At 44.9% G+C, this 23,549-nt stretch overlaps 1 protein-coding gene across 9 annotated transcripts in view; it reads left to right on the top strand.

The window, feature by feature from the left end:
• NDST2 (N-deacetylase and N-sulfotransferase 2) overlaps window positions 1-21,963 on the top strand; it is a 135,474-nt gene extending 113,511 nt beyond the window's left edge. For all 9 annotated transcript variants that reach the window (XM_085065548.1, XM_085065547.1, XM_085065549.1 and 6 more), the window contains 12 exons: window positions 4,924-5,011; window positions 5,205-5,359; window positions 6,865-7,050; window positions 7,447-7,575; window positions 12,634-12,816; window positions 13,618-13,714; window positions 14,883-15,006; window positions 16,408-16,582; window positions 16,778-16,948; window positions 18,320-18,429; window positions 19,911-20,013; window positions 20,171-21,963. In XM_085065548.1, coding sequence (XP_084921674.1) covers window positions 4,924-5,011; window positions 5,205-5,359; window positions 6,865-7,050; window positions 7,447-7,575; window positions 12,634-12,816; window positions 13,618-13,714; window positions 14,883-15,006; window positions 16,408-16,582; window positions 16,778-16,948; window positions 18,320-18,429; window positions 19,911-20,013; window positions 20,171-20,296 — 1,647 coding nt within the window. In that variant the 3' untranslated portion in view covers window positions 20,297-21,963. The remainder of the gene's footprint in view (window positions 1-4,923; window positions 5,012-5,204; window positions 5,360-6,864; window positions 7,051-7,446; window positions 7,576-12,633; window positions 12,817-13,617; window positions 13,715-14,882; window positions 15,007-16,407; window positions 16,583-16,777; window positions 16,949-18,319; window positions 18,430-19,910; window positions 20,014-20,170) is intronic.
• Window positions 21,964-23,549: the final 1,586 nt, after the last annotated feature.

The following is a 23,549-nucleotide window of genomic DNA, read 5'->3' as shown; positions in this document are numbered from 1 at the left end:
TGAATATAATTCAATCAAATGCATGCCCATGGTACATGTCTTACACAAGAGAAATATTTTTATTTGTGATGCCTAAAGGAGAGCTGAATAGCTTTCTTCTTTAATAAGAAAAAAAAGAATAGTGCTTGCTTTTACTTTAAAGATGATAACCCTTGAGTTCCTGTTTCTGCAGAAGGGCTGCAGCAGGAGCTTGCAGTCCTCAATAGAAGTGGAACAGTTGGAAGTTACACAAAGGAAATGTTTTTCTTCTCTAGAGTTTACCAGAGATTTGAGCTGCATGTAATTAACAAAACAAAATCTCAGAGAATCCCTTCTCTTCTCAATTATTCCACATTCATAAAATCATAATCCATGGAATTTACCAAACCTCCATGGAACTGGCCAATAAAGACAAGCCATTTCTAATGCAAAAGGATCTGGCTTTTGTGATCCTTTCTGGTCATCTCTAGGTATGAAGAAAGAAGATTAAGTAGATGAGTTTTTGCACATTTTGCTGGTAATCTCTACAAGGGCATAAATAGTGAGCAATCATTGCTGGTGAGTCTGAGAACAAGCTAAGTGAAAATCAAGGACAGTAATTTAATTTTAGATTATTAATGGTGAGGGTGCAGAAGAGAGAACCTAGTGAGGGTGGCTGTCAGCCAGCTCTTGCTTTTCTAAATTGTAGAGGATGATCTTACCTGCAATTAAAGTACTCAGCAATTTCTAGCTCCCTGATTCTAAGATTGCAGGGGAGGTAGAAATACCATGAGAGCTTTCTTTTTTTTTCAGCGTTGTTTTGAGCTCTGCCAGTGCTAATGCTGGGTGGTAAGAAAACTGTAGGAACTCCTCTCAAGAATGTGCTGCCCACAGGGGCAGTATCTGCCAAGAACGTGTTTCTGCCACATGTTCCTCGTATAGTTTGCATGAGCATTGAGAAGTGGCTGTAGAAGCATTCAGCTTTCTTCCCTCATTTTTTTATCATCTGTTTCTCTTCATTTGTCCATGTACTGTTTTCTTAGAGTCATGGTGTTCTCTTTCCCCAGGATCTTACTCTCAGCCTTATTTCCCCCTCTTGTTTTGTCTCGTTTGAGGGACCTGAGATAGATAACATTTAGGGTTTGTGTGGAACAACTAAAATCTCTGCAAACACTTCTGGGAGTTAAAAATTTTGTAGCTTAAAAAGCGGAGTTGCATGAAAATTTAGCCCTGTATTACTGCAATGCCAAGGACACCCTGTTATCTTCGAAAATAATTAGGTCCTAAAGAAGCTCCCAATACAATCAGAGTGCTGTGCTTTCCCTGATTTCTTTCTCACTCCTACAATGAGGAGAGTTCTTATCTTCCCTGGATGACATCAAGAGGTTGTAGTGACTGTTGAGTAAATCTTTGCAGATCTGTCAGTGAGATTATACAGATTTTTAATGTAGTACAACAAAAGGCACAATTTTAAACCTTTTCCCCCTAACATTTGCTTAGGAGTAAATATTAATCATAATTTGAGATAATTAAAATAATTTTTTAAATTATTTGGGCATCAAACATCAGAGTGAAGCTTAGACATTTTTTTCATTGTGTCCAGAAATGTGCATTAGAATGTAGTTTTCTATTGCTTGGGCCTGCAGCATGGCTGACCCAGTTAGGTACTAGAGGCCTCCAAAAATACAGGTTGTGCATTGAAGTGAATGTTGTCTGATAGACTGTGACAAGCGTAAAGCAGGTCTGGCCTTGATGTGGCTTAAGAATTCTGGTGGCCAGTGCTGGGAGTCTCTTTGGAGACCCCATCTGTGCCTTGCTGGGGTAAGCCTTGCAGAGCTTCCAGCAGGGAGCTTAGCTGGGGCAGGGGTCTTTCTGGATAGTAAGTGGGGAGGCTTGTATCTTGGAAGGCTTTTTGAAATAAAAGATAACAATGAAATATAAAAACAGAGATGCTTGGGTGGATTGAGGGACAGTTTTCTAGGGGAAGAAAGTCTGCTTTTTAGAGGTGAGGATAGCTAAAATGCCAGCCCTTTCTCATACCATGTGAGCAACTGAATTTCTTAAATATGCATATGAAGATCTGTTCCCATCTGGCTGGCTGTTTTCTCTCTTAATGGGTAGCCTACTTCACATTTCTTGATTGCCTTTTGTGTAAGAGTCTCTGAGCACATTATGGATATAAATGAAATGCCACTTGAATCACCTGTTAGATATGATTAGTACTATCATATTCATCCTATTTTATGAAAGAGAAACAGAGTGCAGAGAGAAGTGCCATCTTCCAGCCCGTTCCCACACCTGTATTATTGCACCTTACTGCAGCTCACAGACCTCTTGAAACCAGTGCAAAACCAGGGAACATGGAATGTGTAATGTGTTAAATGTCCAAATATTGGCATCTTAGTCTCCTTTATCCTGTTCAGGGGAAAGGCATTTCTTCAAACCTATGCTGTGCCACCTTACAGATGTGGCTGTGACAAGGACCCAGCATCAGCAGAGGGGTAGCACACAATTAGCAATAAAACTGCCAGGAAAGCAGGACTCCATAGGGCTTCAGAGTCTCTGAATTCGTGGGGCCCCTACAGTTCCTCCCTGGTCCCTCCCTGGACACAAAGGATTGCAGCCTGCTGGAGCAGGGCTTTTTGGGATTTATTATCAGACAGATGTGTCGTCATGGTAACCCCAGCCAGGCTTTAAATCTCTCTCTGTGCAGAGGAATGCTAAGCCTCTTAACCTCTGTCTTTCCTCCCACCACTTTCCTACCCAACTTGGGGAACTGGATGTGTCTTTCAGGGCAGCAGAGGGAAATGATAAGGCTGGGACAGCTCTGGATAAAGAAAAGAAAGTGGCACTTGCCTTTCTGAGTTAGTGGGTGATGTGTTCAAGGTGCTGGTCCCAAATTTGAAGTGATCTTGTTAACCATCATCTGGACAGACAGGTGCCTCTCTGGGGAGAGATGCACAGCTCCTAGCCTGTGCTCCCTGATGCGTGGGGTGAATCCCTGTGTCTTGCTGGGCTGTGTAATGGGGATTTGACCTCCCTTTGCTTGTGCTGGATCTTGTGCTGCAAAGGAGGCTTCAGCCATCAGTGCTGCTGGCATGTCACTTTTTTAAAGCACTGTCTATGTTTGTGATAGGTTCTGGAGATGTCACATGCCTTACATTTATCAAATTACTGGTCTTGGGTGGGAACTGCGGTAAAGATGTGGTAGGCAAGTAGCCATGGAAAAGCTGAAATCTTTGAAATTTATCCCAGGCGGTGTTCAGTGTCACTGTCGTGTCGATGTGGGAATGAGGAACAGGCAATTAAAGTGTGTCTTTGGGAAAAGTCTGAAAGCTTGGTTCTCTCACTGAGAGCATTGAGAGTGTCTTGTAACACTGCACATGTAATCTTCCTGGTCTTCCTGCTTTGCCATGTGATGGACTACCTGCCTTGCGTGTAAAACTGCTCAGCATATGTTTGCAGTGAATGGATGATTGAAGTCAACCACTGAAGTAATTTTAAAATTAATGTGATGATCAGTGTTTGGTTAGTACTGGTTTGATATGTCAGTGACAGCAGTGATTTGTTAGGTTATCTATAAGAGGTCAGTGTCAAGGCACCTGCACGGAACAAGAGTCTGCCTTTGTGAGTGCACGTTCACCACTGAGGGAGTGGTGCACCCAGACAGTGCCTGTGGAGTATGAGCCATGTAAAGGCACCTTGCAGTGCTGTTTTGTGCTCCTTGGGGCTGGGGAAGAGCGGCTGATGCAGTAAGATCTGTCCATCTTCCCTACACCGTTTGATAGGTCTGTGTGCTTTCCCCAGAGTTACATTCCCCATGTCCTGTGTGTTTGCATCCAGCCAAAGTCTGCTGTTGGGAGGTCATCACCTTCACCTTGTTGCAGTCACTGATCCGTTGCTTTCTGAGAAAAGCTATTAAAATCTAAACAGCCCAGACAAGGACTGTGTCTGTCACCTGTCAACAGCCCTCCCGCCTGCCCCTGTTTGATTGAAAATTCTCCTATAGGGAGTTGCATCAGTGGCATTTCCCCAAAGCACACAGGTAGCAGCAGAGCATTTGTCTCAGGGCTTCTCCCTTCTTATCATTTTCCAGCAGAAGAAATTTGACTAGAATTAGTTTGTGTTCTGCTTGTCTGTGACACACTGAGCCTCTGGGGTTTGTTTTTGGTTAGGTTTTTTTCTGTCAAGGCTGTCTGCTGTCTTACTCTGTACACTGCTGGACCCTGATGTTTGAGGCACAAGGCACCTTCCTTTTTGGCTAAAGCAATTGCTTTGGACATTTAAAGCAATCACAAGTGAGCACGAGACAACCTGTCAGAGATGTGAGAATCATGAATGTGGCTTTCCCAGATTTTCTTCCCAGAATCCAGGAGACTCTTTCTGCTGCAAAATTTTGGCACTTTCAAGGGCACACAAAGTCAGGGATACCTCTCTGCTGTGGCAGGACTCGTTACATGGGTAGTTGTGAGAATCCACTTCTCCCTTTGCATCACTTGGTTACTGTTCATTATATTATTGACTGCTTTTCCTTCCTCTGTGTACTGTGGGCTGGCCCACCCTCCTTTTCATTAGCACATAGACTGAGAAAGTGCAGAAGTTCATTAGCAAAGTCCCAGCCAAAATGGGAATGGAGGGGAGCATTGAGGTTGAACCTGGAAAGCGTAGAGAGTCCTTTGGCTTTCAAGTGAGATTTATTGTCCTTTTGCCTTAGCACAGACACTCTAGGTCCTTCACCTTGAAGTGGAGAACATGATCTGACTTTGGTTTTAAAGGGGCATCATTTAGTACAGCCCAACTACTTCTGTATGAGAAGCACTTACCTGCTCTGCTCCACTCCAAGGGAAACAATGCCTAAGCCCCATCCCCTCTGATTCCTCTTCAGACTTAGCTGGGCACCAGTAGAGCACAGACATGTTACAGAGCAAAAAATATGAACATTCTTTTCTCCTTTTGTTCAAACAGGCTTTACTGAGCACCCAGAATAAGCTGAGAACTTTAGTCCCAAATTTCACCTTCAACCTGGGCTTCTCAGGGAAATTCTACCACACAGGTAAGCCCCTGGCCCTCCTTTTTCCCAGCACCTACATAGAGCCCCCACTTTGGGGTGTGTGTGGTGTGTAATGCATTAGTGAGACCATGACTTCCTGTTGGAAGGACATAGTGCAGGGCATTAGCGACTGCTTTTAAACATTGCGCCCTTCTTCTGCCTTTTGATTTTGCACTTCCTTTTCTGCTTTCTGTAGGTACAGATGAGGAAGATGAAGGGGATGACATGCTGCTCAAGCACAGGAAGGAGTTCTGGTGGTTCCCTCACATGTGGAGTCACATGCAGCCTCATCTTTTCCACAATGTCACTGTGTTGGCTGAGCAGATGAAGCTCAACAAGCAGTTTGCTGTGGTAAGGAGCATTGCAGTTTATTTACTTCACAGTGCTAATCCTTAAACATTTTTCTCCTGGAATAGCTGTTTGGACCCCACTGAACCCAAATACTAGTCTAGTAATTCAGCTGCATTTAAGACAGGCAGTTCTGAACGTTCAAATTGATGTGTGGCTCCTGCTGTCTTGAGGCAAGAAACACCATTCACATGCCTGCCTGTGCAATGGGAAATGTTTCCCAGCACCTGCATGGCCCCAGGCAGCTCTGCTACATTCCAGGGTGCAAATCCCAAGGCTCTTGTTTCCCGAGGTGTGAATTTGTAGCGTTACCATCCAAATGCAATTAATTTACAGGCTCTGGCAATGAGAAAGCGTTTCCTTTTCCATCCTTATTCAGTGTGGTTCTGTAAGGAAGTCACCTGGTCTGTAGTATAAAATGTTCTGTCTGCTAACAGCCCTTCTTCTGGCCTTCCAGACAATGCTGAAGGAAGTTACTTATCTAGCAAACTCAGAGGAAATTCCCTGGGTTTTGTCAGAGGAGGGGGAAGCCTTGAACATCCTGCATTGCTGGAGCAATATCTGTTTGGTTCTTACAGCCCAGAGTTGAATACAGCATACATGTTTCTCTGAAAAGAAATGTCCTCTTCACCTCTAGTTTGGTTCTTTTGATGGTAATCCCCTTGGGAATAGCAGGCTGCTGTCTGTGTTCCTGTGACACACATAGATTAGGAATGATCTTGAATGCAGAGCACAGTCACAGCATTATAGAAACAATTTAGGCTCCTCCTTTTCCTGGTTAAATAACAGTGCAGTCTTTTGCAAAGAGAGACAAAGCACAGAACACAATTACACATATTTAACACAAAACAGGCTAGCAATCAGAGAAGGTTACTGCTTCATTTACGGGCTCTGGTTTTATCATGCACCACCAGGGCAGAGCTGTCATTATTGATATTGTTACCAGAGCCACATAGTGGAATCAAAACCCAAGAAATTCAGAAATTTCCTGTCATTTTAGCATAGCTCCAGGCCCCATATCTTCACCCTCAATAGTCTCTTGTTTTGTGTCTGCTGTTCTTTGAATTGCTAGAGACGATACAGATCCCAGTCGTCATCTTCCTTTCCTCTATATCAGTTAAGGAAATTTTGTTTTCCTTCTCTAGTGACTCACATCTAGGCATTGTGGGAGTGAGATGTGTCACTTAACAGCCTTGATTAGTTTGTAGTAACCACGGAGCCTGACCTGAGGGTTCTGAATTAATCTGATTTGTCACACCTGCAAGCTACAAGACCATTCTTACAGCAGCTGTTACCAGTGCTAAATGTCCTTGTTGGTACAGAATCACCCTTATATTTCTACAGATGCATAAAATAAAAAGTACAAGCAGTAGTTCAGGTTTCCCATTCCAGAGTGTTTTCATGTTCCTCTGTCATCTTGCTCCAACTTGGATGCTGTTGCTAAATATGATCCTTATTAAGGCTATTAGTTAAATACCGAATTATCAAACTGTGTATTCTGCTTCCAGGAGCATGGGATTCCCACAGACTTGGGCTATGCTGTAGCCCCCCATCATTCTGGGGTTTATCCTGTCCACACTCAGCTCTATGAGGCATGGAAATCTGTTTGGAGCATCCAAGTAACAAGCACAGAGGAATACCCACACCTACGGCCTGCTCGGTACCGGCGGGGATTCATCCATAATGGAATCATGGTAAAGCACAGCAGAGCCTGCTTTCCTGCCCAGGGAGCAGTCTTCTCATGACCTGCATCAGAGACATTCATCTTAATATCACCTGTGTTTCCAAAATCATTAAGCAAGGCAAAGGAAGAAAGTTGGCTAAAGCCAGTTCTGTTTCTCAGAACAATTCAGGGGTCAGAACTGAATGGAGAGCAAAACCAAGCCCAAGACTAAATTGAGATCCTAGTGGCTTGTTTGCACTGTGATGAGTTAATTGGCTGGGAGGAATAGAAAGACTCCTCTGAACCCATGTCACTTGCACCCCTTACTCTTTATATTGATCCATAAAGTGCTGTCTTGACTCATTCTCACAGAGATTCTGTTGCATCTGCCTATTTTCTAACTTCAATTTTTTTCTGATGTTGCCAGGTTCTGCCTCGACAGACCTGTGGTCTTTTTACTCACACTATCTTCTATAATGAATATCCTGGTGGTTCAAAGGAGTTGGATAAGAGCATTCGTGGTGGTGAACTCTTCCTGACGGTGCTTTTGAACCCAGTAAGTTCATCTGAAAGGGGAATTTGTGCACAGCTATTCCCAGTATATGTGCCTGATATGGGAAAGGACTAGATCTTGCTGGAGATGGAGTGTAACCCCCATCACTGTGTGGGTATCTCCGAGGTGTTGCTACAGAGATGTGAAATAGAGGGCCAAGGAAGTACTTGCTGGTTAATGGTGCTTTGTTTTACACGTTGCCAAGGGAGCATCAGTGTTGAATGTGTTGAGAGGTGCAATGCTGTGCAGACAGAAACCAGCCAGGGTGGCACACTGACCATGGCCCACGGCACAGGGGGGTGATATCTGGCCTGCTCTGTCTTCATGAAGCACAAGTGGCATGTGCCTTGGCTCCTTCTGTTCCACACACATCTGCTACCTGCTGGCTTCTCCCCTGGCTTACTGATGAGTTTTGTTCACAATAATTGCTTTTGCTGGGCTTTCATTATGAAGTGTTCTCTCCTTTCTTTCAATGTAGACAGTTCAAATGATTTCTGTGTTCTGTTTTTGTGACGTAACTGTTACACTCAGGCTTTTGTATGAGATATGGGTATGATAGATGTGTTCCCTTTTCCCTTTCAATACTTGATAGTTCTGTCGAGCCACTAAGTGAATGTAGTACCTTCAACACCCTGCAGTCCCTTCTTAGGTCGTAGCTGTGGACAGCAAATCATGGGGGTTTTCTCTCTTCCCACTGAGGCTGGGATGGTGTACTAGGAGGCAAGATATGCAGAAAAACCCTGGTCACTTTTAGAAAATTTTGAATGGGATAGCATCAAGAAATGAAGTTTTGTAGCCCTCTCCAATCACAGATCACACTCCCTCCTATTTCTGCTCATTGGTTGCAGCAGGAAGACATGCTGCTCTTTTTGTTTGCACAGTAGCTTCAACAGTTCTCCATCTGCATTTTTTTCTTACTAGAGCTGATTTGACACCTGACCCACAGCTGCTTGTCTTCCATGTCTCTGAATAGACATTGCCCTGTAAGGTCTAGACAATCACTTTAGAATGTGTATCTTTGTAGTTACTCCTGAATATAATAACACTTAATCTCTTCTTTTCTCATGACTTCCACGTTTCCACCACCTTACTTCCCCTTTTCCACCAGTGCCTGAGTATGGACGAGGAGCCATGCGGGCAGATCTGAGTGGAAGTCAGTTGGTTCTGGCTAGTGTCCTAGGTCAGAATCCTGGAGGACTGGTGCCAGTCCTTGAGTACTTCTTGGTGGGATTTTTACATGTGACACCAGTGGCTCTGTTCACCCTGATGATTTCTTTCATTTCCTCTTTCTTTTGCACCTTGATTGCAGGGTTGAATATGCAGCTTTAGCCACTTTTGGTTGGGGCTGTAGAAGATCAGCAAATCAGAAAATCAACCTTTTTTCATCGATGACCCTAATTTTTCCCATGTCTCTTGCTTTGTCTAGTGTTTAGTAGAACAGTGATAGTGAAAAGACCCTGACAGTGTGCTCTGGGTGCACCCCACAGGTGGTAGTTGACAAACAGGCCGGGTGTTTCTGAAGGTTAGCCTGTGACCAGCTCTGGCTTGTGTATGATCTGTGGGTCTATGACAGCCCTAGCTAAAAAGCTGTAGGGAGTTTATACTTACAGGTCTGGAAGCCAGCCTTGTGTTCCTATTGCTTGAGACAGTATTGTTATCTTTACACACCACAACCAAACCTGCCTGCTTGATAAAAGTCTGGAGTAAGGAAGAGGTTGTTCTTTGCATTACGTATGGAGCAATCAGTCAGATGGAAGGAAACTGCTTTTTTCTCTTGACAATTTCTTTTCTGGGCTTGTGTTCCCATATGCCAGCTGAATTGTACCTTGCCACACTTCGTACTGGTCAAATCTTAAAGCATGCAGAAACAGCCTCTGTGAAAGTAAAGGCTGTAGGTTTCTCCTGGAAAATTAATTGCTAGGCTGTAATCCAGAGATCTTTACTGGTCTAGGAGGCTGTGCCAAAGAATTAATAGAAACATAGTATCTAGAACTACCAGTTAAAATTTGCTGATAAAATGTGACGGTCAAAGCAGCTGGCAGCAATCTGTTCCAAAAACATTTGGGGAAATTGTGTTCTGGTACAGGTTGAGCTTATTTGCCAGATTTATTGTTGGCTTTTTGTGGTGGCTTAAAACTCTTTCAGTCACCCTCAGATGCTTCCCATGTTTACACTTGTGCTTCCTTTTGGCAGTGTAGCATGTCTCTCTGTCAGAGCAGAGTGCTATGCTCTAAGCTCCTCTCATGTTTGCACAGTGACTCAGACCTTGCATTCCTCCCCTTGCTGATAGAGCCATCTCAGGGGCCTGATAGAAAGCTGGCCAGCTCTGCAGCCCCAGCAGTGATCCGTAGCAGACTTGGACCAGGCTCTTTCAGTCCTTTTTGGTGCTTCCAGCTCCCTTTAAGTGACATGGAGGAGTCTCCAAGCCTGTATGTGTATGATTAACTCCACAGTGCAAACAGAAGTTGTTTGATCTTCTGACTAGTGAGCAAGGTCTGATGTCAGAATAGCTGTTGATCCTGAGCACAGGCTGATTGTTTCTCACAAACACTTCTGTTCACACTGCGCAGGCAGATTACTGCTGTGCCACAGCTGCTTCTTACATAGTGCAAAGGTGCTCATACCCTTCTGTTTCTGTATTCTAGGCTCCCTGAGACCTTTGCTTTTATCTTTCCTCAGTGTGAAGGAAGGCAAATCACGGCACACTGACAGTAGAAGGGAGGGGAGAGGAGGGAGGTGTTATTTTCAAGTCAGTCTGCAGAGTCAGTGGGTGTGGATGGGAGGGAGAGATGGCCCTTGACTGTGGCTTATGTCAGAAGTAGTGCTTGGAGCTACTGAAGTGTTCTTCATATGCTAACTGTTCTGGCAGCAGGAGCTGTGACGGGGCAGAGCAAGCTGCCAGGCCTTGTTAAACAGTGCATGTGTTACAGGCTGTGACTGCACACTCACAGGTACAGGAAAATGGCTTATTGGGTGGGTTTGTCTTTTGTTCTTCCAAACCCAGTTGCTTGGGACTGTTTGCAGGTGGCAGCGTTACCTGTTTGAGCCATTTTACCAAATATAGTCAGTCTTGAGACACAGTTGCTAACCTGGATCACATGCAGGCTTTTTTTTTTTAAATTCTGGAAATCTTGAAGGGATCCCAGGTGTCCTCCCTGCTGCAGTATTTGATTTGTGTCAGTAAGCCAGACTCTTCATGCAGCAAATTTTTCCTCTGTCTATTTTGCTGGCAAGTCAAAGGGATGAGCTACACTTTCCTGTCACAGAACCTTCCTGATGTTTCCCAGAAAGGGGCAAAATACAACATGAGATGCATCATTTTGTCATCATGCCTTGCACTTAGAGCAGAGGACAGAAAGACCTGTGCGTGTTGTATTTAGCACATCCTTCTTGGACAACAGCACCGAGCTGCTCTTTGTAGTGTAGATGCCAGAGCCTGTCTGGCAGGGCCTCTCTGTCAGCTCAGTAGGGAACCAGAACTGAAGAACTCACAGGCAGACAAATGTGATAAATCTTGAACTCCACTAACTTTCTATGTGTCCCAGAGTCCTGCCAGTGTTTTCTGTTACCTACCCAAAGACACTGAGTTGTGAGCCCCTTACCGACAGAATTTTGTTTCACACTGTCTTGGGGATAGTACAGGCACAAAGTTACTATCTATCAGTACTTCTTCTCTTGCTGAGACCAGTCCATGGTGACACTGGGCAGAAAACTGAATTCAGACTTCCTCAGTGCAAGCAAATGTCTTCATCCCAAGACCATCTGTCTCCTGCTTCCCCATTTTGTTCTTTTCCTGGTGTGAGTGGGAAAGCCATTACTGCCTCCTGCCAGGGAAGCCCATCATTGCCTCCTGACCTTACCTGGTGTCACCAGAATTGAATCCAGAACTGTACTGCTATGGCTGCCCCTACTGTGACTGAGGTCACTTTCCCTCCCTGCATTTGCAGACGCTGGGCAAGGAGCGCTAAATCAGCCATTCCTCCACTGGCCTCAGTGTTCTGCTTTTGTTTTTCTCACTTCTAGCCATGGTGTGGTTAATGTTGGGCAAAGTGCCATTGTGTTATGGGTACTGGGCTGCTGAATTCCATGGGACATATCAAAACTGTGCACACACTAGAGTCAAGCTGGCAACAGTCCTTTGCACTCTTTCCTAAAAGTTAAAATAGTGAAAATGTGACAGGAGGAAAATGTATCTGCTTGAGAGAAGAGATAGCTTGGCAAGGCAGAGATAGTGCACAACCTTCTGAGTACTGCAGTGCTGGGGCGGCTGCCACGGCTGTTGAGTGCCCAAGGATGTTAAAGCTTGGCAGGGCATTTTTCAGGGACTGCATGTGCTTGAAGGTTCTTGTGAGCTAAAACTTGCCAGCTGGTGTCTGTTTCTAGGACAATATCCTAGTGCAGTGTCTCTCTGCAGTCCCTGCTCAGATTCCCAGATACATCTGTTTGTATTTTAAAGTGGGAATTGCCAGTCGTTCCTTTATATTTGAGACTCCAAAGAATCTTTATATTGTCAGCTTCAAAGAAAATGAAAGCTGACAGGCTGTGGGCCCAGGAAGAACTCCTGTGACAACTGTCCCTGTGCTGTGTGACCTGGCCTGCGGTGTGGTGCCCCCTCCCTGGCCTGCTCCCCTGCTGTAGCAGACTCTGCAGCTTGAGAGGTTGCCCTGGTTGTGCCTTGGGGAGAGGAAGGGAAGCTCCTGTTTTCCCATGAAAGAGGCTTTGCAAGGTTTTGACTAGTAGGGAGTTGTTAACTATGCCTTGTTCACCTAAATGTCCTAGAGCCACTTGAATGGGATTTTGAAACTGTTCTGGACTCACATCCAGGGTTCAGTTATCATGCCCCTACACCATTCCCAGGGATTACTGAGAGGTCTGTGTCCTTCCTTTCCAGAGTTCGTCCTGTCTTGCAAGCGCTGTTTTCTGGCAGATGGACATTTGTCAGCCAAGACAGCCGTGGCATTCTGAGTTGTGAACAGCCTCTTGCTGACCATGGAATCAAGCTAGGAGGAAACAGTTCTTTTACGTGATTTATCCCATATCCCATGTCTTTCTTATTTTCAGATCAGCATCTTCATGACCCACCTGTCCAACTATGGGAATGACCGTCTGGGACTGTACACTTTTGAGAGCCTCGTCAAGTTTGTGCAGTGCTGGACCAACCTTCGTCTGCAAACATTGCCTCCAGTCCAACTTGCAAAAAAGTACTTTGAAATCTTCCCACAGGAAAAGAATCCCTTGTGGCAGGTGAGAAGGCAGCTTTAACCACTCCTAGTGGTTTTTCTAAGAGATGTATCCCACATTTAACATGTGGCAAGACTCCTGATCCAGAGTGCAGAGGGGTAAAGCATAAAGCTTTTAGGTTTAACCTTTGTGGTTTAAGGCTGCCTGTGAAAAATAGCAAGGTGGAAGGGATAGGAGAGTAGGAGCAGTAGTTCAGTCACAGTATGAGCTTAGGGACAGGGATGACTGTCATACATGACCAGGGGCCAGCTTGCAGGCATTTGGCTCATTAAAGGGCTTGTATTAGAGCAAGCTGCTGTGAAATGTAAAATGTGCAAGAGCCCTGTTTGGTGCTGTAGGAGCTTGCAGGCATGTTAATGTGATTAATCTCAAAGTAATTTCACACTGCAGAATTCATGTTCATTAAATAAAAACATGCTTATTCCATTTTATCCCAGTGCAGCAGCTCTCTGCATGGTAATGAGCAGATGAAATTAACTGAAGGTGATAGAGTTGTCTGTCTGCCAGAAGTTCACAGATGCTGAGCTGTGCTATCATGGTGGCCCAGCCCAGTATGGCTGCATAGGGCAATGCCTGTGGTTAACACTCTCCAAGGGACTTTGGCTCCCATGTCACTGGAGCCTTTGAAAATGGTCCCCCGTGTTTTTACTTAACACTTCTTGATGCCTGGCAGAGCAGCAGTGTGGCTCTTAAGTGTTCTTCATATGCTAATAGCGTTTTCCCAAGAGGACTGGCCCTTCCAGCTTTTCCTCCCCTTGCCATTACCTTCTGTGGTAATGCTTAATCTCATCACTTGTGCTACAGAATCCCTGTGATGATAAAAGACACAAGGATATCTGGTCCAAAGAGAAAACATGTGATCGACTCCCCAAGTTCCTCATCGTGGGACCTCAGAAAACTGGTAATGTGAATAGTTTTCTATAGATTGCAGCTCCCATCTCAGTCTTGCAGAGAGGAGAGCTGGAAAGGTCTGTGCTGTAGATCTGTATGGCTGCCCTTTGTGCAAGCTGCCAAATGGCCACAGAGGACATTTCAGACAATCTCAGATATGTTCTAACCTAAATTTGGCAAGTCTGTCAGTGCTTTTTTCCCCTGGCGCTGTGCTTGGCTTGCCATACCTGTTTTGGCTTTCTATGTATACTCAGAGAACCTGTGACCTTAGTGTGTCACAGACATAAGCTGTCAGCAGGACTAAGCACACAGACTTAGCAAAGGTTACAATGAATGTCCCCTAGTGCTTTTATTGCTGCAGATCTGTGTACCCACTGCATGCTCCGTGTCACTGTCAGTGGGCAGAAGAGAAACTCCTTTGTCTGATCTGTCACCACCTTTTAACTGCTGTGGCATTGTAGTTGGCAGTGATGTAGCTGTGTATACTGTACTGACAAGTCCCTTCTAGGCTGAAGAGAGCAAAATCCCTTCAGCTAAGGCCAGGTCTTCAAGCCTTGGCTTTCTGTGTAGTGCTGTGTTACAGCAGTACCAACTATCCACAGCAAATGGTGATCCTGGCCTTGGAACAAAGCTTGTCCCAGGCAAGCTGCTGTCTCCTGGCTGTGTCACTGGGAAGCTCTGTTGGTGTGTGTCCAGCATGAGCCCTCCTGTATCATGACCCAGGCTGGTTGCAGGTGGCTCAGTAAAAAAACCCTTCCCTTGGCTGATTGTCTTTCCTGCTGGAGGCCCACAGCCATGTGCAGAGCGGGATTGTCAGGTTTGGCAGGGTGCAGGGAAAACATCTACTGCAAAGGCAGGCCGAGGAATCTGTGGCTGAGTTCTCAACCCAAGGACGCTATGTTGTCCCTAGCACATCTCCTGCCTGTTTGGCAGGTTTGGGTGCTGTCATGCTGAAAAGGCAATTCAAATCATCTGCATGAGTTGAAACGTGGATTAAACTTGACTGAGCAGTGCTTGGTGTCACTGCTGTTGTAACCTGCATGAGTTAAGGGGCTGGTTAGCCACACAGGAGAGGAGTGTGCCCATCTGGGAACTGTTTCTTGCAGTGTAGGTAAAGCCTTCCATTCAGCCAAAGCATTATGTGTGACCCAGCTCCTGTTAACTGGTTCCTGTTGCAGGCACAACAGCTGTGCACTTCTTCTTGACCATGCATCCAGCTGTCACCAGTAACTTCCCAAGTCCATCCACCTTTGAGGAGATCCAGTTTTTTAATGGCCCCAACTATCACAAAGGAATCGATTGGTAAGAAACCTGACACATGTTCTTCTGTGATTAAGGTGCACCTATGTTGTCTTCTCCCAAGTGTCTCTGTATGTCCCCCTCGTCCCCCTTAGCAGCTTCTCTGTTTCTGAACAGCTGTTTTCCTTGCTATTGCTCAGTGCATGTTTTCTGTTTTCCTGGTAACCCAGCTGTGTAGTCCCAGGAGCAGCACAATCTCATTTTACTGACTATTCACCAGGAGAGTTGTAGGCATGACTGAGCTTGAAAATTCAACAAGTCTTTGCCGAATGCACTGCTGTCATGAAGTTACTTTTACTTTGACATGCAAAACAGCAGTGTTCTCATTAAAAAGTTATTCATGGTTTCAGAGTTAATACAGGAGGGACGACCTCCCCACCATTGTTCTCAGGCTTTGGTCTTTACCTGTAGAAGTTTTCCAGCTGGCAGGGGAATGGTAGTGTCACCATGGCACTAAAACACCACTATGTTTCCAGGCAGAGAAAGTTTAAAGGTGTTTCTTACTCAAAGCGTTAGCTTTGGTGGACAGTGCCACTGCCCTCCCTTGTGCATGGCTCTGAGGCATGGCTGTGTGGCACTAAGGCATTGTGTTGTGGGATTTCATTGCCCTTGAGTTGTGGGAGATGACTTCTCTAATAATTTAGAGGACTGTTGAAAAGATACTGGAAGGTGGTTAGTATTTGAGCAAAGCTCACAGGAGTCAAGCACTGCAGAACAGTTGCACTGACAGGTTATAAAGTCAAAGTTTTTATGTGTATCCAGCACATAAAGTCATCCAGCTTGATTTGAGTGTAGCATCACATGCAAGGGGAGAATCTTTGCATTTAATATGGAGTTTGCATTTGTTGCACAGCTTAGATTTGAGCAGACACCAGTCTTCCAGTGCTTCACAGTCTCCAGCCCCCCTTATCCTCTTAGCCTGTTACTCAAATACCATACAGTTCCCATGTTACTAATTTGACAAGCTTCTGTGAGGCAGAGCAGAGCTCTTTACCCTGCACCTCAGCTATGGACTGAGGTACAAAGAGACAAATGATTTAGGTTTAAACATGTAGTCAGTGACAGGGCAGGCAGACGATTATGACTTTTCCCTTGGACAAAATGTCTTTCCTGCTAAAGCTTGCGATTGGGACCTTACCCTCAGGTGTTTCCTTCCAGTGCCCAGGGACTTGGGGAACATTCTCTCAGCAAAATACTTTCTTACCCTTGTATCATTTCCATGTGCCACCATCCCTTTTGGAGTCATGCCTCTGCCAGATCTGCAGTCCTTTGCCCTTTCCCTGCATTACTGGGGAGGTGCAGTTGTGCTGAAGCTGTGTCTGTTGAAGAGGAGTAAGGGCATCGTGGGGCTGTGCCTTTTCTTGTTGGGCCATGATACTCACCAGCATCCAATCTGTTTGGCAGGTACATGGAATTCTTTCCCATCCCCTCCAATGCCAGCACAGACTTCATGTTTGAGAAGAGTGCCAATTACTTTGACACAGAGGTGGTACCAAAACGTGGTGCAGCCCTGCTGCCTCGAGCCAAAATCATTACTGTTCTGATCAACCCTGCTGACCGAGCCTATTCGTGGTATCAGGTAACTTCCCTGCACTGTGCTGGGGGCAAGGGCCACAGAGGTAGAAAGCCCCATGGATGTGCTTCCCTAGAGGAGGCAGGTTGCCTGCAGGGTGTGGACAGATTGACATACAAAGGCATTGGTGGGTGGCTGTGCTGAGTCAGTGACTGTAAGGTGGAATCGCATTCCTTCTCCTAAATTCAGCTTGTTTTTCAGCACCAGCGTGCTCACAATGACCCTGTGGCGCTCAATTACACCTTCTACCAAGTGATCTCTGCAAAATCTCAGGCCCCTCAGGAACTGCGCAACCTGCAGAGCCGATGCCTGTTCCCTGGCTGGTATTCCACTCACCTGGAGCGCTGGCTGACATACTACCCGTCTGGGCAGGTAGGAGATTGGGCAGTAGAGGTTCTTGTGGAGTCCCTTGCAGGTTTAGTGCAGAGGATGGGAGAACAAACTGATTCATGTGCATGTGCTCCCCCCCTAATTTTTATTTCACCTTCTTTCTTGTCTTTTGAAACAAGAGCTGCTACTTGCTTTCTCCTGTTATGAGTGGGTAAGAAGTCAGGCTTGAATACTCCAATTTTGCACTTTATCGTGTTTGTAAAAGGAAATGAGTGCAGGAGGATCCTGTGATCTCCTAGAGAGCTCCACAGTACTGGGAATTTCAGCAAGAACAGCAGTGTTAGCACTCCTTCCTTTCATCTTGGTAGTCTGCAGTCCAGGGACCCTCTTCAGGCCCAGAAGGTCTTCTGCTACTTGCTGTGGTTTCATTGCTTTAAAGAGAGGCTTGTGGACTCTGCCTCTTGTTAGTTCCTATGTTGTAAAGCCTTTAGCTGTCTGCTGAAGGGAACGTTCACTGCAGGAGTGTCAGGATTCTGTGTTCTGTATATAAATTTGCAAAAAGGCAAATTAATAGACAGCGTAGACTTTTGGTCTCTAAATTCGCAAGAAGTTTCTAACCTGTCTTAAGATAGATATATAGATATCTATTTTTATATATATGGTTTTTTGTACATATATATGTGATTACTGAGAGTCAGGATATGCTTGTTCAAGTTCTTTCTGCTGTTGGGGTTATTCTGAGTCTGTAATCCAGCAGATGTTTGTAATGTCCATTTAGTCTCTTATTCTTTGCCAAAGCAGCAGAGCCTAAACTGTACATGACAGATCTGCCAAGACTAAAAGAGAGATGGTAAAGCATTCTTGGGCTTGTATCTCATTGCCTTACTATTCCTGGAGGTTATTGTTGTGAGGAATGATGGAGCCAAACACACAGCATCCATGCATACTGCAGGCCAGTCTTCAGTTCATGTGACTATTGCTCTATCCTGTACTTTGGAATAGCTAATTTATTAGCACAAACATTGTTCATTGTCTGTGAGACATGTAACAGGAGAATAATCACAAGTTACAGAAGAATATTTAGCACAATGACTGCTGACATAAAAAAAAATTGATTTCCAGAGGCAATCTATACATGCTGCTGCTGGGCCTGAGTGCTTACTTACTTAGAGGATGTAAGGCCAAAGACAACTTTATTGAGCAAAGCGTGTCATGATTTACTGCTTTATGGTACTTGTGGCCCATATCATAATTCTCTGTCTGTGGTGACAAATTCCGCCACTGTGTTGCTCCAGAACAGAGAGACTTTGGCTGCATGTACTCACAGGCCAGCGGCAATTGGAGATGCAGGAAGATCCACAGGTGTCAGTCAGCACAAGTTGGCAGAGGCTAAGGCAGCTGTTCTCTTTTCAGCTTCTCATTGTGGATGGTCAGGAGCTGAGACACAACCCTGCCTCAGTAATGGACAACATCCAGAAGTTCTTGGGAGTTACGCCGCTCTTCAACTACACCCAGGCCCTCAGGTAGGGAAAAAAATATGTTTTGGGAGGATGCATTCTCAAGCCAGGAAGCCTTTGTTTGAAAGAATACTTCTTGTCTCTAACCACAAGACCTGCCAAGGTTTCAGAGTTATGGCTAACCCTAAAATTAGGTTCAGATAGCATGAGATGATTTGAGGAGACTGGAATCATAGCTTAGCGTTGCCAGAAATTATAGGGGAAGGACAAGGTTTTGCCACTGTCATAGAAAAGGATGAAGTTGCTCACAGCAGTAACTATGATGTTTCTTCCATTTGGTCTTTGCGTTTCAGAAAAGGTGCTGGAATTTTTAGCACTCCTTATGCGTTGTGTTGTACTTGTATCTGACAGAGTAGAGGAGCTGTGACAAAAAAATGTGTGACAAGCTGCTCATATCTTCACCCAGATGGAGATTAGGGCCACACTGTAGAGTTTTGAGGTGAAGAGCCTGTTATTAGAGATGACGTGGATTTGACAGGTGCCCAGAGCTGTCTGAGGGAGCGTGAGCAGAGGCATCACTTCACTACTATAGTTAAAGGATGTTACTCAGACATGACTGTGATCTTGCCCACACTGCCCATACACTTAATCTGAATAGATTAAGTGCTGTTGAAGGTGAACTGTGGCCATACCAGTCTTCAGTGGAAACTCTGTAAGCCCACTGGAGATGCTGAATATTGCTCTTTGCCGCTGAAACCGCTTTCACATCTCTGCTGTCGCAGCCTGTGCCAGCTGAGGATGGTGGGTGGTGTGTGTGCATGTAGGCATAGAACAGTTGCCCTTTCCTTTCACAGCAAAGAGAGGACAACTCATTTAGTTCTCCTCCTACAGCTGTTTTCCAAAGGGGTGGCACATGGCTCCCCAGGGGAGAACAGAGTTAGAGAAATGTCAGGATACTTGAGAGCTTTACTTGCTGAAAAGCACATGTGCTGATGGTGAATAGAGTATCTACAGTAGTGGTACTGGCTGGTACCCTTCAGCCAGGGCCAGAAGATAAATCAGATTGGTCAGCTTGCCTCAAGTTCTGTAGGGGGATGTGCTGAAACCTCAAGCTCACCTTTGGCCAATTGAGGGGACAGACCAGACCAGATCCAGACATGGTTCCCAGCATTGCCTTATGCCTGTGTTTTAGCAAGAAAAGAAACACTTGACTCTGTATAAATGGTCAGGGGATCCTCTAATACTCAAGTATAGCGAGGAGATTTAAAAGAATTTACATACACTAAAAAACTGATTGTCTTCACCCCCCCAGCTGAACAGACAAATAGTGTAACACTATGTTACCTCTGAAATTTGCATAAAGCTGAAACAATCATGTTTTAATGGATTTCTTGTCAAAGTATTCTGGTGCTAAAAAAAAGAGGAACCAATACCACAAAATAAATAGGCAAAGCACTGAAATAGGAAATAACTACCGAGTTACTTAATTTCTGTTGCTGCTAATTGGGTATGTGGCTGTATCTTTTAAAAACAAATGTCCTTTTCAGATTTGATGAAGCAAAAGGATTTTGGTGCCAGCTGCTAGATGGAGGAAAGACTAAATGCCTAGGAAAGAGTAAAGGAAGGAAATACCCTGATATGGATTCCTTGGTGAGTAGCTGTCTCAAATCTGTTGGCAGCAAGAGATGTAGAAACATCCCAGCAAATCCACGTGGATTTTCCTGCCATCTGTGCTAGATGACCTGTGGAACATGTGTTGAGGGTAACATCTCCTTTCATGCTCATGTGGTCTGTTTTTTCCACACAGTCACGGCTCTTCCTAAGAGACTTCTACCGGGAACACAACATTGAGTTATCCAAGCTGATGAACAGACTTGGGCAGCCCCTTCCAACCTGGCTTCGAGAGGAACTGCAGAACTCCAGCTGGAGCTGAGAGGGACTCCCTTGCCCCTAGTGCCATTGGGATGCGTGGTGCTCCAACGTGTGCTATGATGCCATCTCTTGTCAAGCCAAAACAACCGGACAACTGAGCAGGAGCAGAGAATGTGCATGTGGAACCTTGCCCCACCCTTGGAAAGGGCTGCTGCCCCTGACACTGCCCTGGGGCATAGAGTGCAAGTCACATTCTTGAGTATTAATGGTGTGCTACAATTCGACTTCTACTTACAGGAAGCATTTGGAATGCCTGTCCTACTTTGAGCAGGGGAGAGAGCAGTTAACACTTTGTGTATTTTTAAATTACTTTTCTCAGTCTATGAAACAGGCACGAGCTGGAGTTAATGTGTTACTCCTCTGAGCCCAAAAGACTGAAGAGGGGAAGCTATTGAGCCCACTGCTGCGAAAGGAGCAGCAGCCTAATAAAACGGGAATCTAGTGCAGTGAAGCCCAGCTTTTCTCCGTAGTCTATTTGGCACAGCAGGTCCAAGAACAGCTTGTTGCTGCCCGTGCCCATTGCTTACAGTGCCACCGCATGGGGATGGTGGGGACTGCAGCTGCGGGACAGGGAGAGACAGGTAATCTTGTCCCTCCTTAGCTGCAGTGCTTTGGCTCTGATACAGTGCCTGGGGACTCTGCTCCATGAATTGCTATGTTATCTTGGAGAAAAGGTTGCCACATCTGGCAATGGGGCAAGTATTTCTCTGCAGGGACTTTAGACAGCTATCCTTTGATAACTAAGGAGCAATAATGTCACTGTAGAGTACCTGGGAGGTGTGTGTCAGTGCAGCACAGCAGCTGGGGGAGGCAAAGCTCAGGTATTGTAAAATATGGCTGATGGTACAGCTGAAAGCAGACAATTCCATTCCAGAGGTCTGATCAGCCTAAAAAAAAAATCCCTTTCCAACATCTCCAATGCCCCAACCGCACAGTCCAGTTACTAGCACTGTTATAATTTTCTTGCAGTCCAACAATCCAAGGAGCAAAGCAAAAAACAGTTGTAAGTAAGTATTGTTCAGATATAAAGGGAAGATGTTTCCTGTGCCCATAAAGGGCTTCTGCATATGGTCAAGTAAGTACACAAAGGTACTTTGCCTCCTGCTGCAGTTGCTGGGTAATTATTCTAAGACGACATCCTCCATCATAGTTGTATATATTTTCTTTGAGCCATGGGCTTCTGGAATGGCTTGGGCCATCGTCCCTCCTTCCTAGGCACAGCTGGTCTTTGGAGATTGCTGCAGAGGGGTAGGATCCACATGAACACAGGTTATGGAAACTTCCACATCTGCCATGAGCCACTTCTATCCAGAGAGAAGTTGCTTCAACTGAGCTTTTCCGTTGAGCCTTAGGTATTGTGTATTTCTGAATGAATGGTGCATTTACCGTTGTATGTAAATGTATATAGTATGCAATATAATATTTTATTTCATGTGCCCTTGGAAAGGGTTATTTTGTGCAGCCAAAAAACAGATGGAAAGACTAGAAACCTCTCTCTCATTCCTGTTAGAGAGAAAAGCGCAACTTCCTGCACTTGATTCATGTATAGCATCATTCACATTGAATGATAATGAAGAAATTCTTGGCTCTCGAAGCTGAGCACATGTGTCTGAATAAAAGCTAGAAGTAGTAGTAAGTGGAGATTCAATAAATGTACTACTTATTTTTCTTCTTTGTGATGATTTGGAGTGATGTCATGGACCGTAAGCTGATACAAGGGTAAGAAAACTGAAAAACCTCGTCCAAGCCTTAGAGCTGATCTTTGGAAGGCAACAGCGGTGTTTAACTTACATTTGAAATATCACAGAAGCAGTGTGCTAAGGCTTGCTGTTGGCCTGCAGTTTGAGACTTGTTCTTACTGGTTTGCAGTAGTGGTGACTTTTGGGGCATACCTGGCTACTGCAGTGGTTTTCAGCTGCTGAGCCTGCCACAGCAGAGCTTGGCTCTGTCCCTCCTGTTCAAATGTGCCTGGTGTTGCAGCCCTTAAACTTGAAGGAAAACATTATTTGAATAGTCACAGTTGTGCCAGCACTGTAAAACACTACTACAGCTCTCCCTTCACCAGGCACTTCATAAATAACCCTGGCAGCAGCAACGCAGCTATTTTCACATGCTGTCACAAGAGGTGGAAGATCCCAAGCCCCTTGATAGTGCTGCTCCCTTCAACATTTTCCTGCTCACACTTACCTCAGACTATGGTACATCTTTGAGGAGATGTACAGATTTAAACATTTAAAATAAACAAGGTATGAGGATTTATAAATGTTGGGAGGGGATCACTAAGTATCAGTGTTACTTTACTGGTAATAGTCTGTCACTCAAGGCAGGGAAGGGCAATGGTGTAGTCTCATTATTTTTCCTTCTCTCCCCTAAATGCTTGATTTCTGTGCTGTGCTAGTTCTTACTGCTTGTGCTAATGACAAAGAAAGCACCTGCTGTGTTCAGCTCTTAAATGTAGGATGTCCTTACCTGATGGAAGAGCTGTTTTCAAATCTGCTACCTCTCTCTGACAGTACATTGATGCACATTGAAGCTACCCTCTTTCCAGACATCTCTTCAAAGCTATGGAATCAAATACTGCTGCCTAAGAGAAGCTCATGTAATATCTGACACTCTGTGATACCAAAAAGCCAACAAAACCCATATTTTTATTGAGAAACACTGGTTACTAGATACTGACCTAATAGGCACTAAACCATTCCAGACCCTCACACTGCCATCGTGGAAACAAACCTCACTTTCTGCCTCACTGTGTTGTAGCAGAAGGTCATGGTAAGCAGTTTACTAAGACAAGGAAAATGATAAGCACAAAACAGTACCTAAAGGGTTTTTTTGTAATGTATTAAAAAATACCTCTTTGATGCAACTGACCCATTTAAAGAGTAGTCATTTGACACAGGGACCAGAAGGTCATGTAAATCTAATAGCCAGGTGCATGAAACATGAGAATTGGCAAAACAATAGGAAACTCTTTGGAACGTGTGCTTGCACACCACCTCAGGAATTCAATCAGGAAGACACTTAAGAGTTGTTTGCTGCTTCTTTCTAGTCAGTGCAACATTCAGGGAACAGTGGTATGAGTCTCAGCTATAGGGTGAAGATTGTCTAAGGGAACTGGAGAATTTCTCTCTAGGTGGCAGCATGTATCAATTCTAAACAAAAATCTGACTGCTGAAAATTGCAATTTGCATTTGATGACAGAACTGCAAAGACAGATATTCCTGACAGAAGCCTGCAGTTCCAGGAAGTCAGAG

This window comes from Lichenostomus cassidix, chromosome 6 (assembly GCF_008360975.1).
Source record: "Lichenostomus cassidix isolate B80296 chromosome 6, HeHo_3.0, whole genome shotgun sequence".
Classification (NCBI taxonomy): Eukaryota; Metazoa; Chordata; class Aves; order Passeriformes; family Meliphagidae; genus Lichenostomus; species Lichenostomus cassidix.
This window is presented reverse-complemented; position numbering and strand designations above follow the sequence as displayed.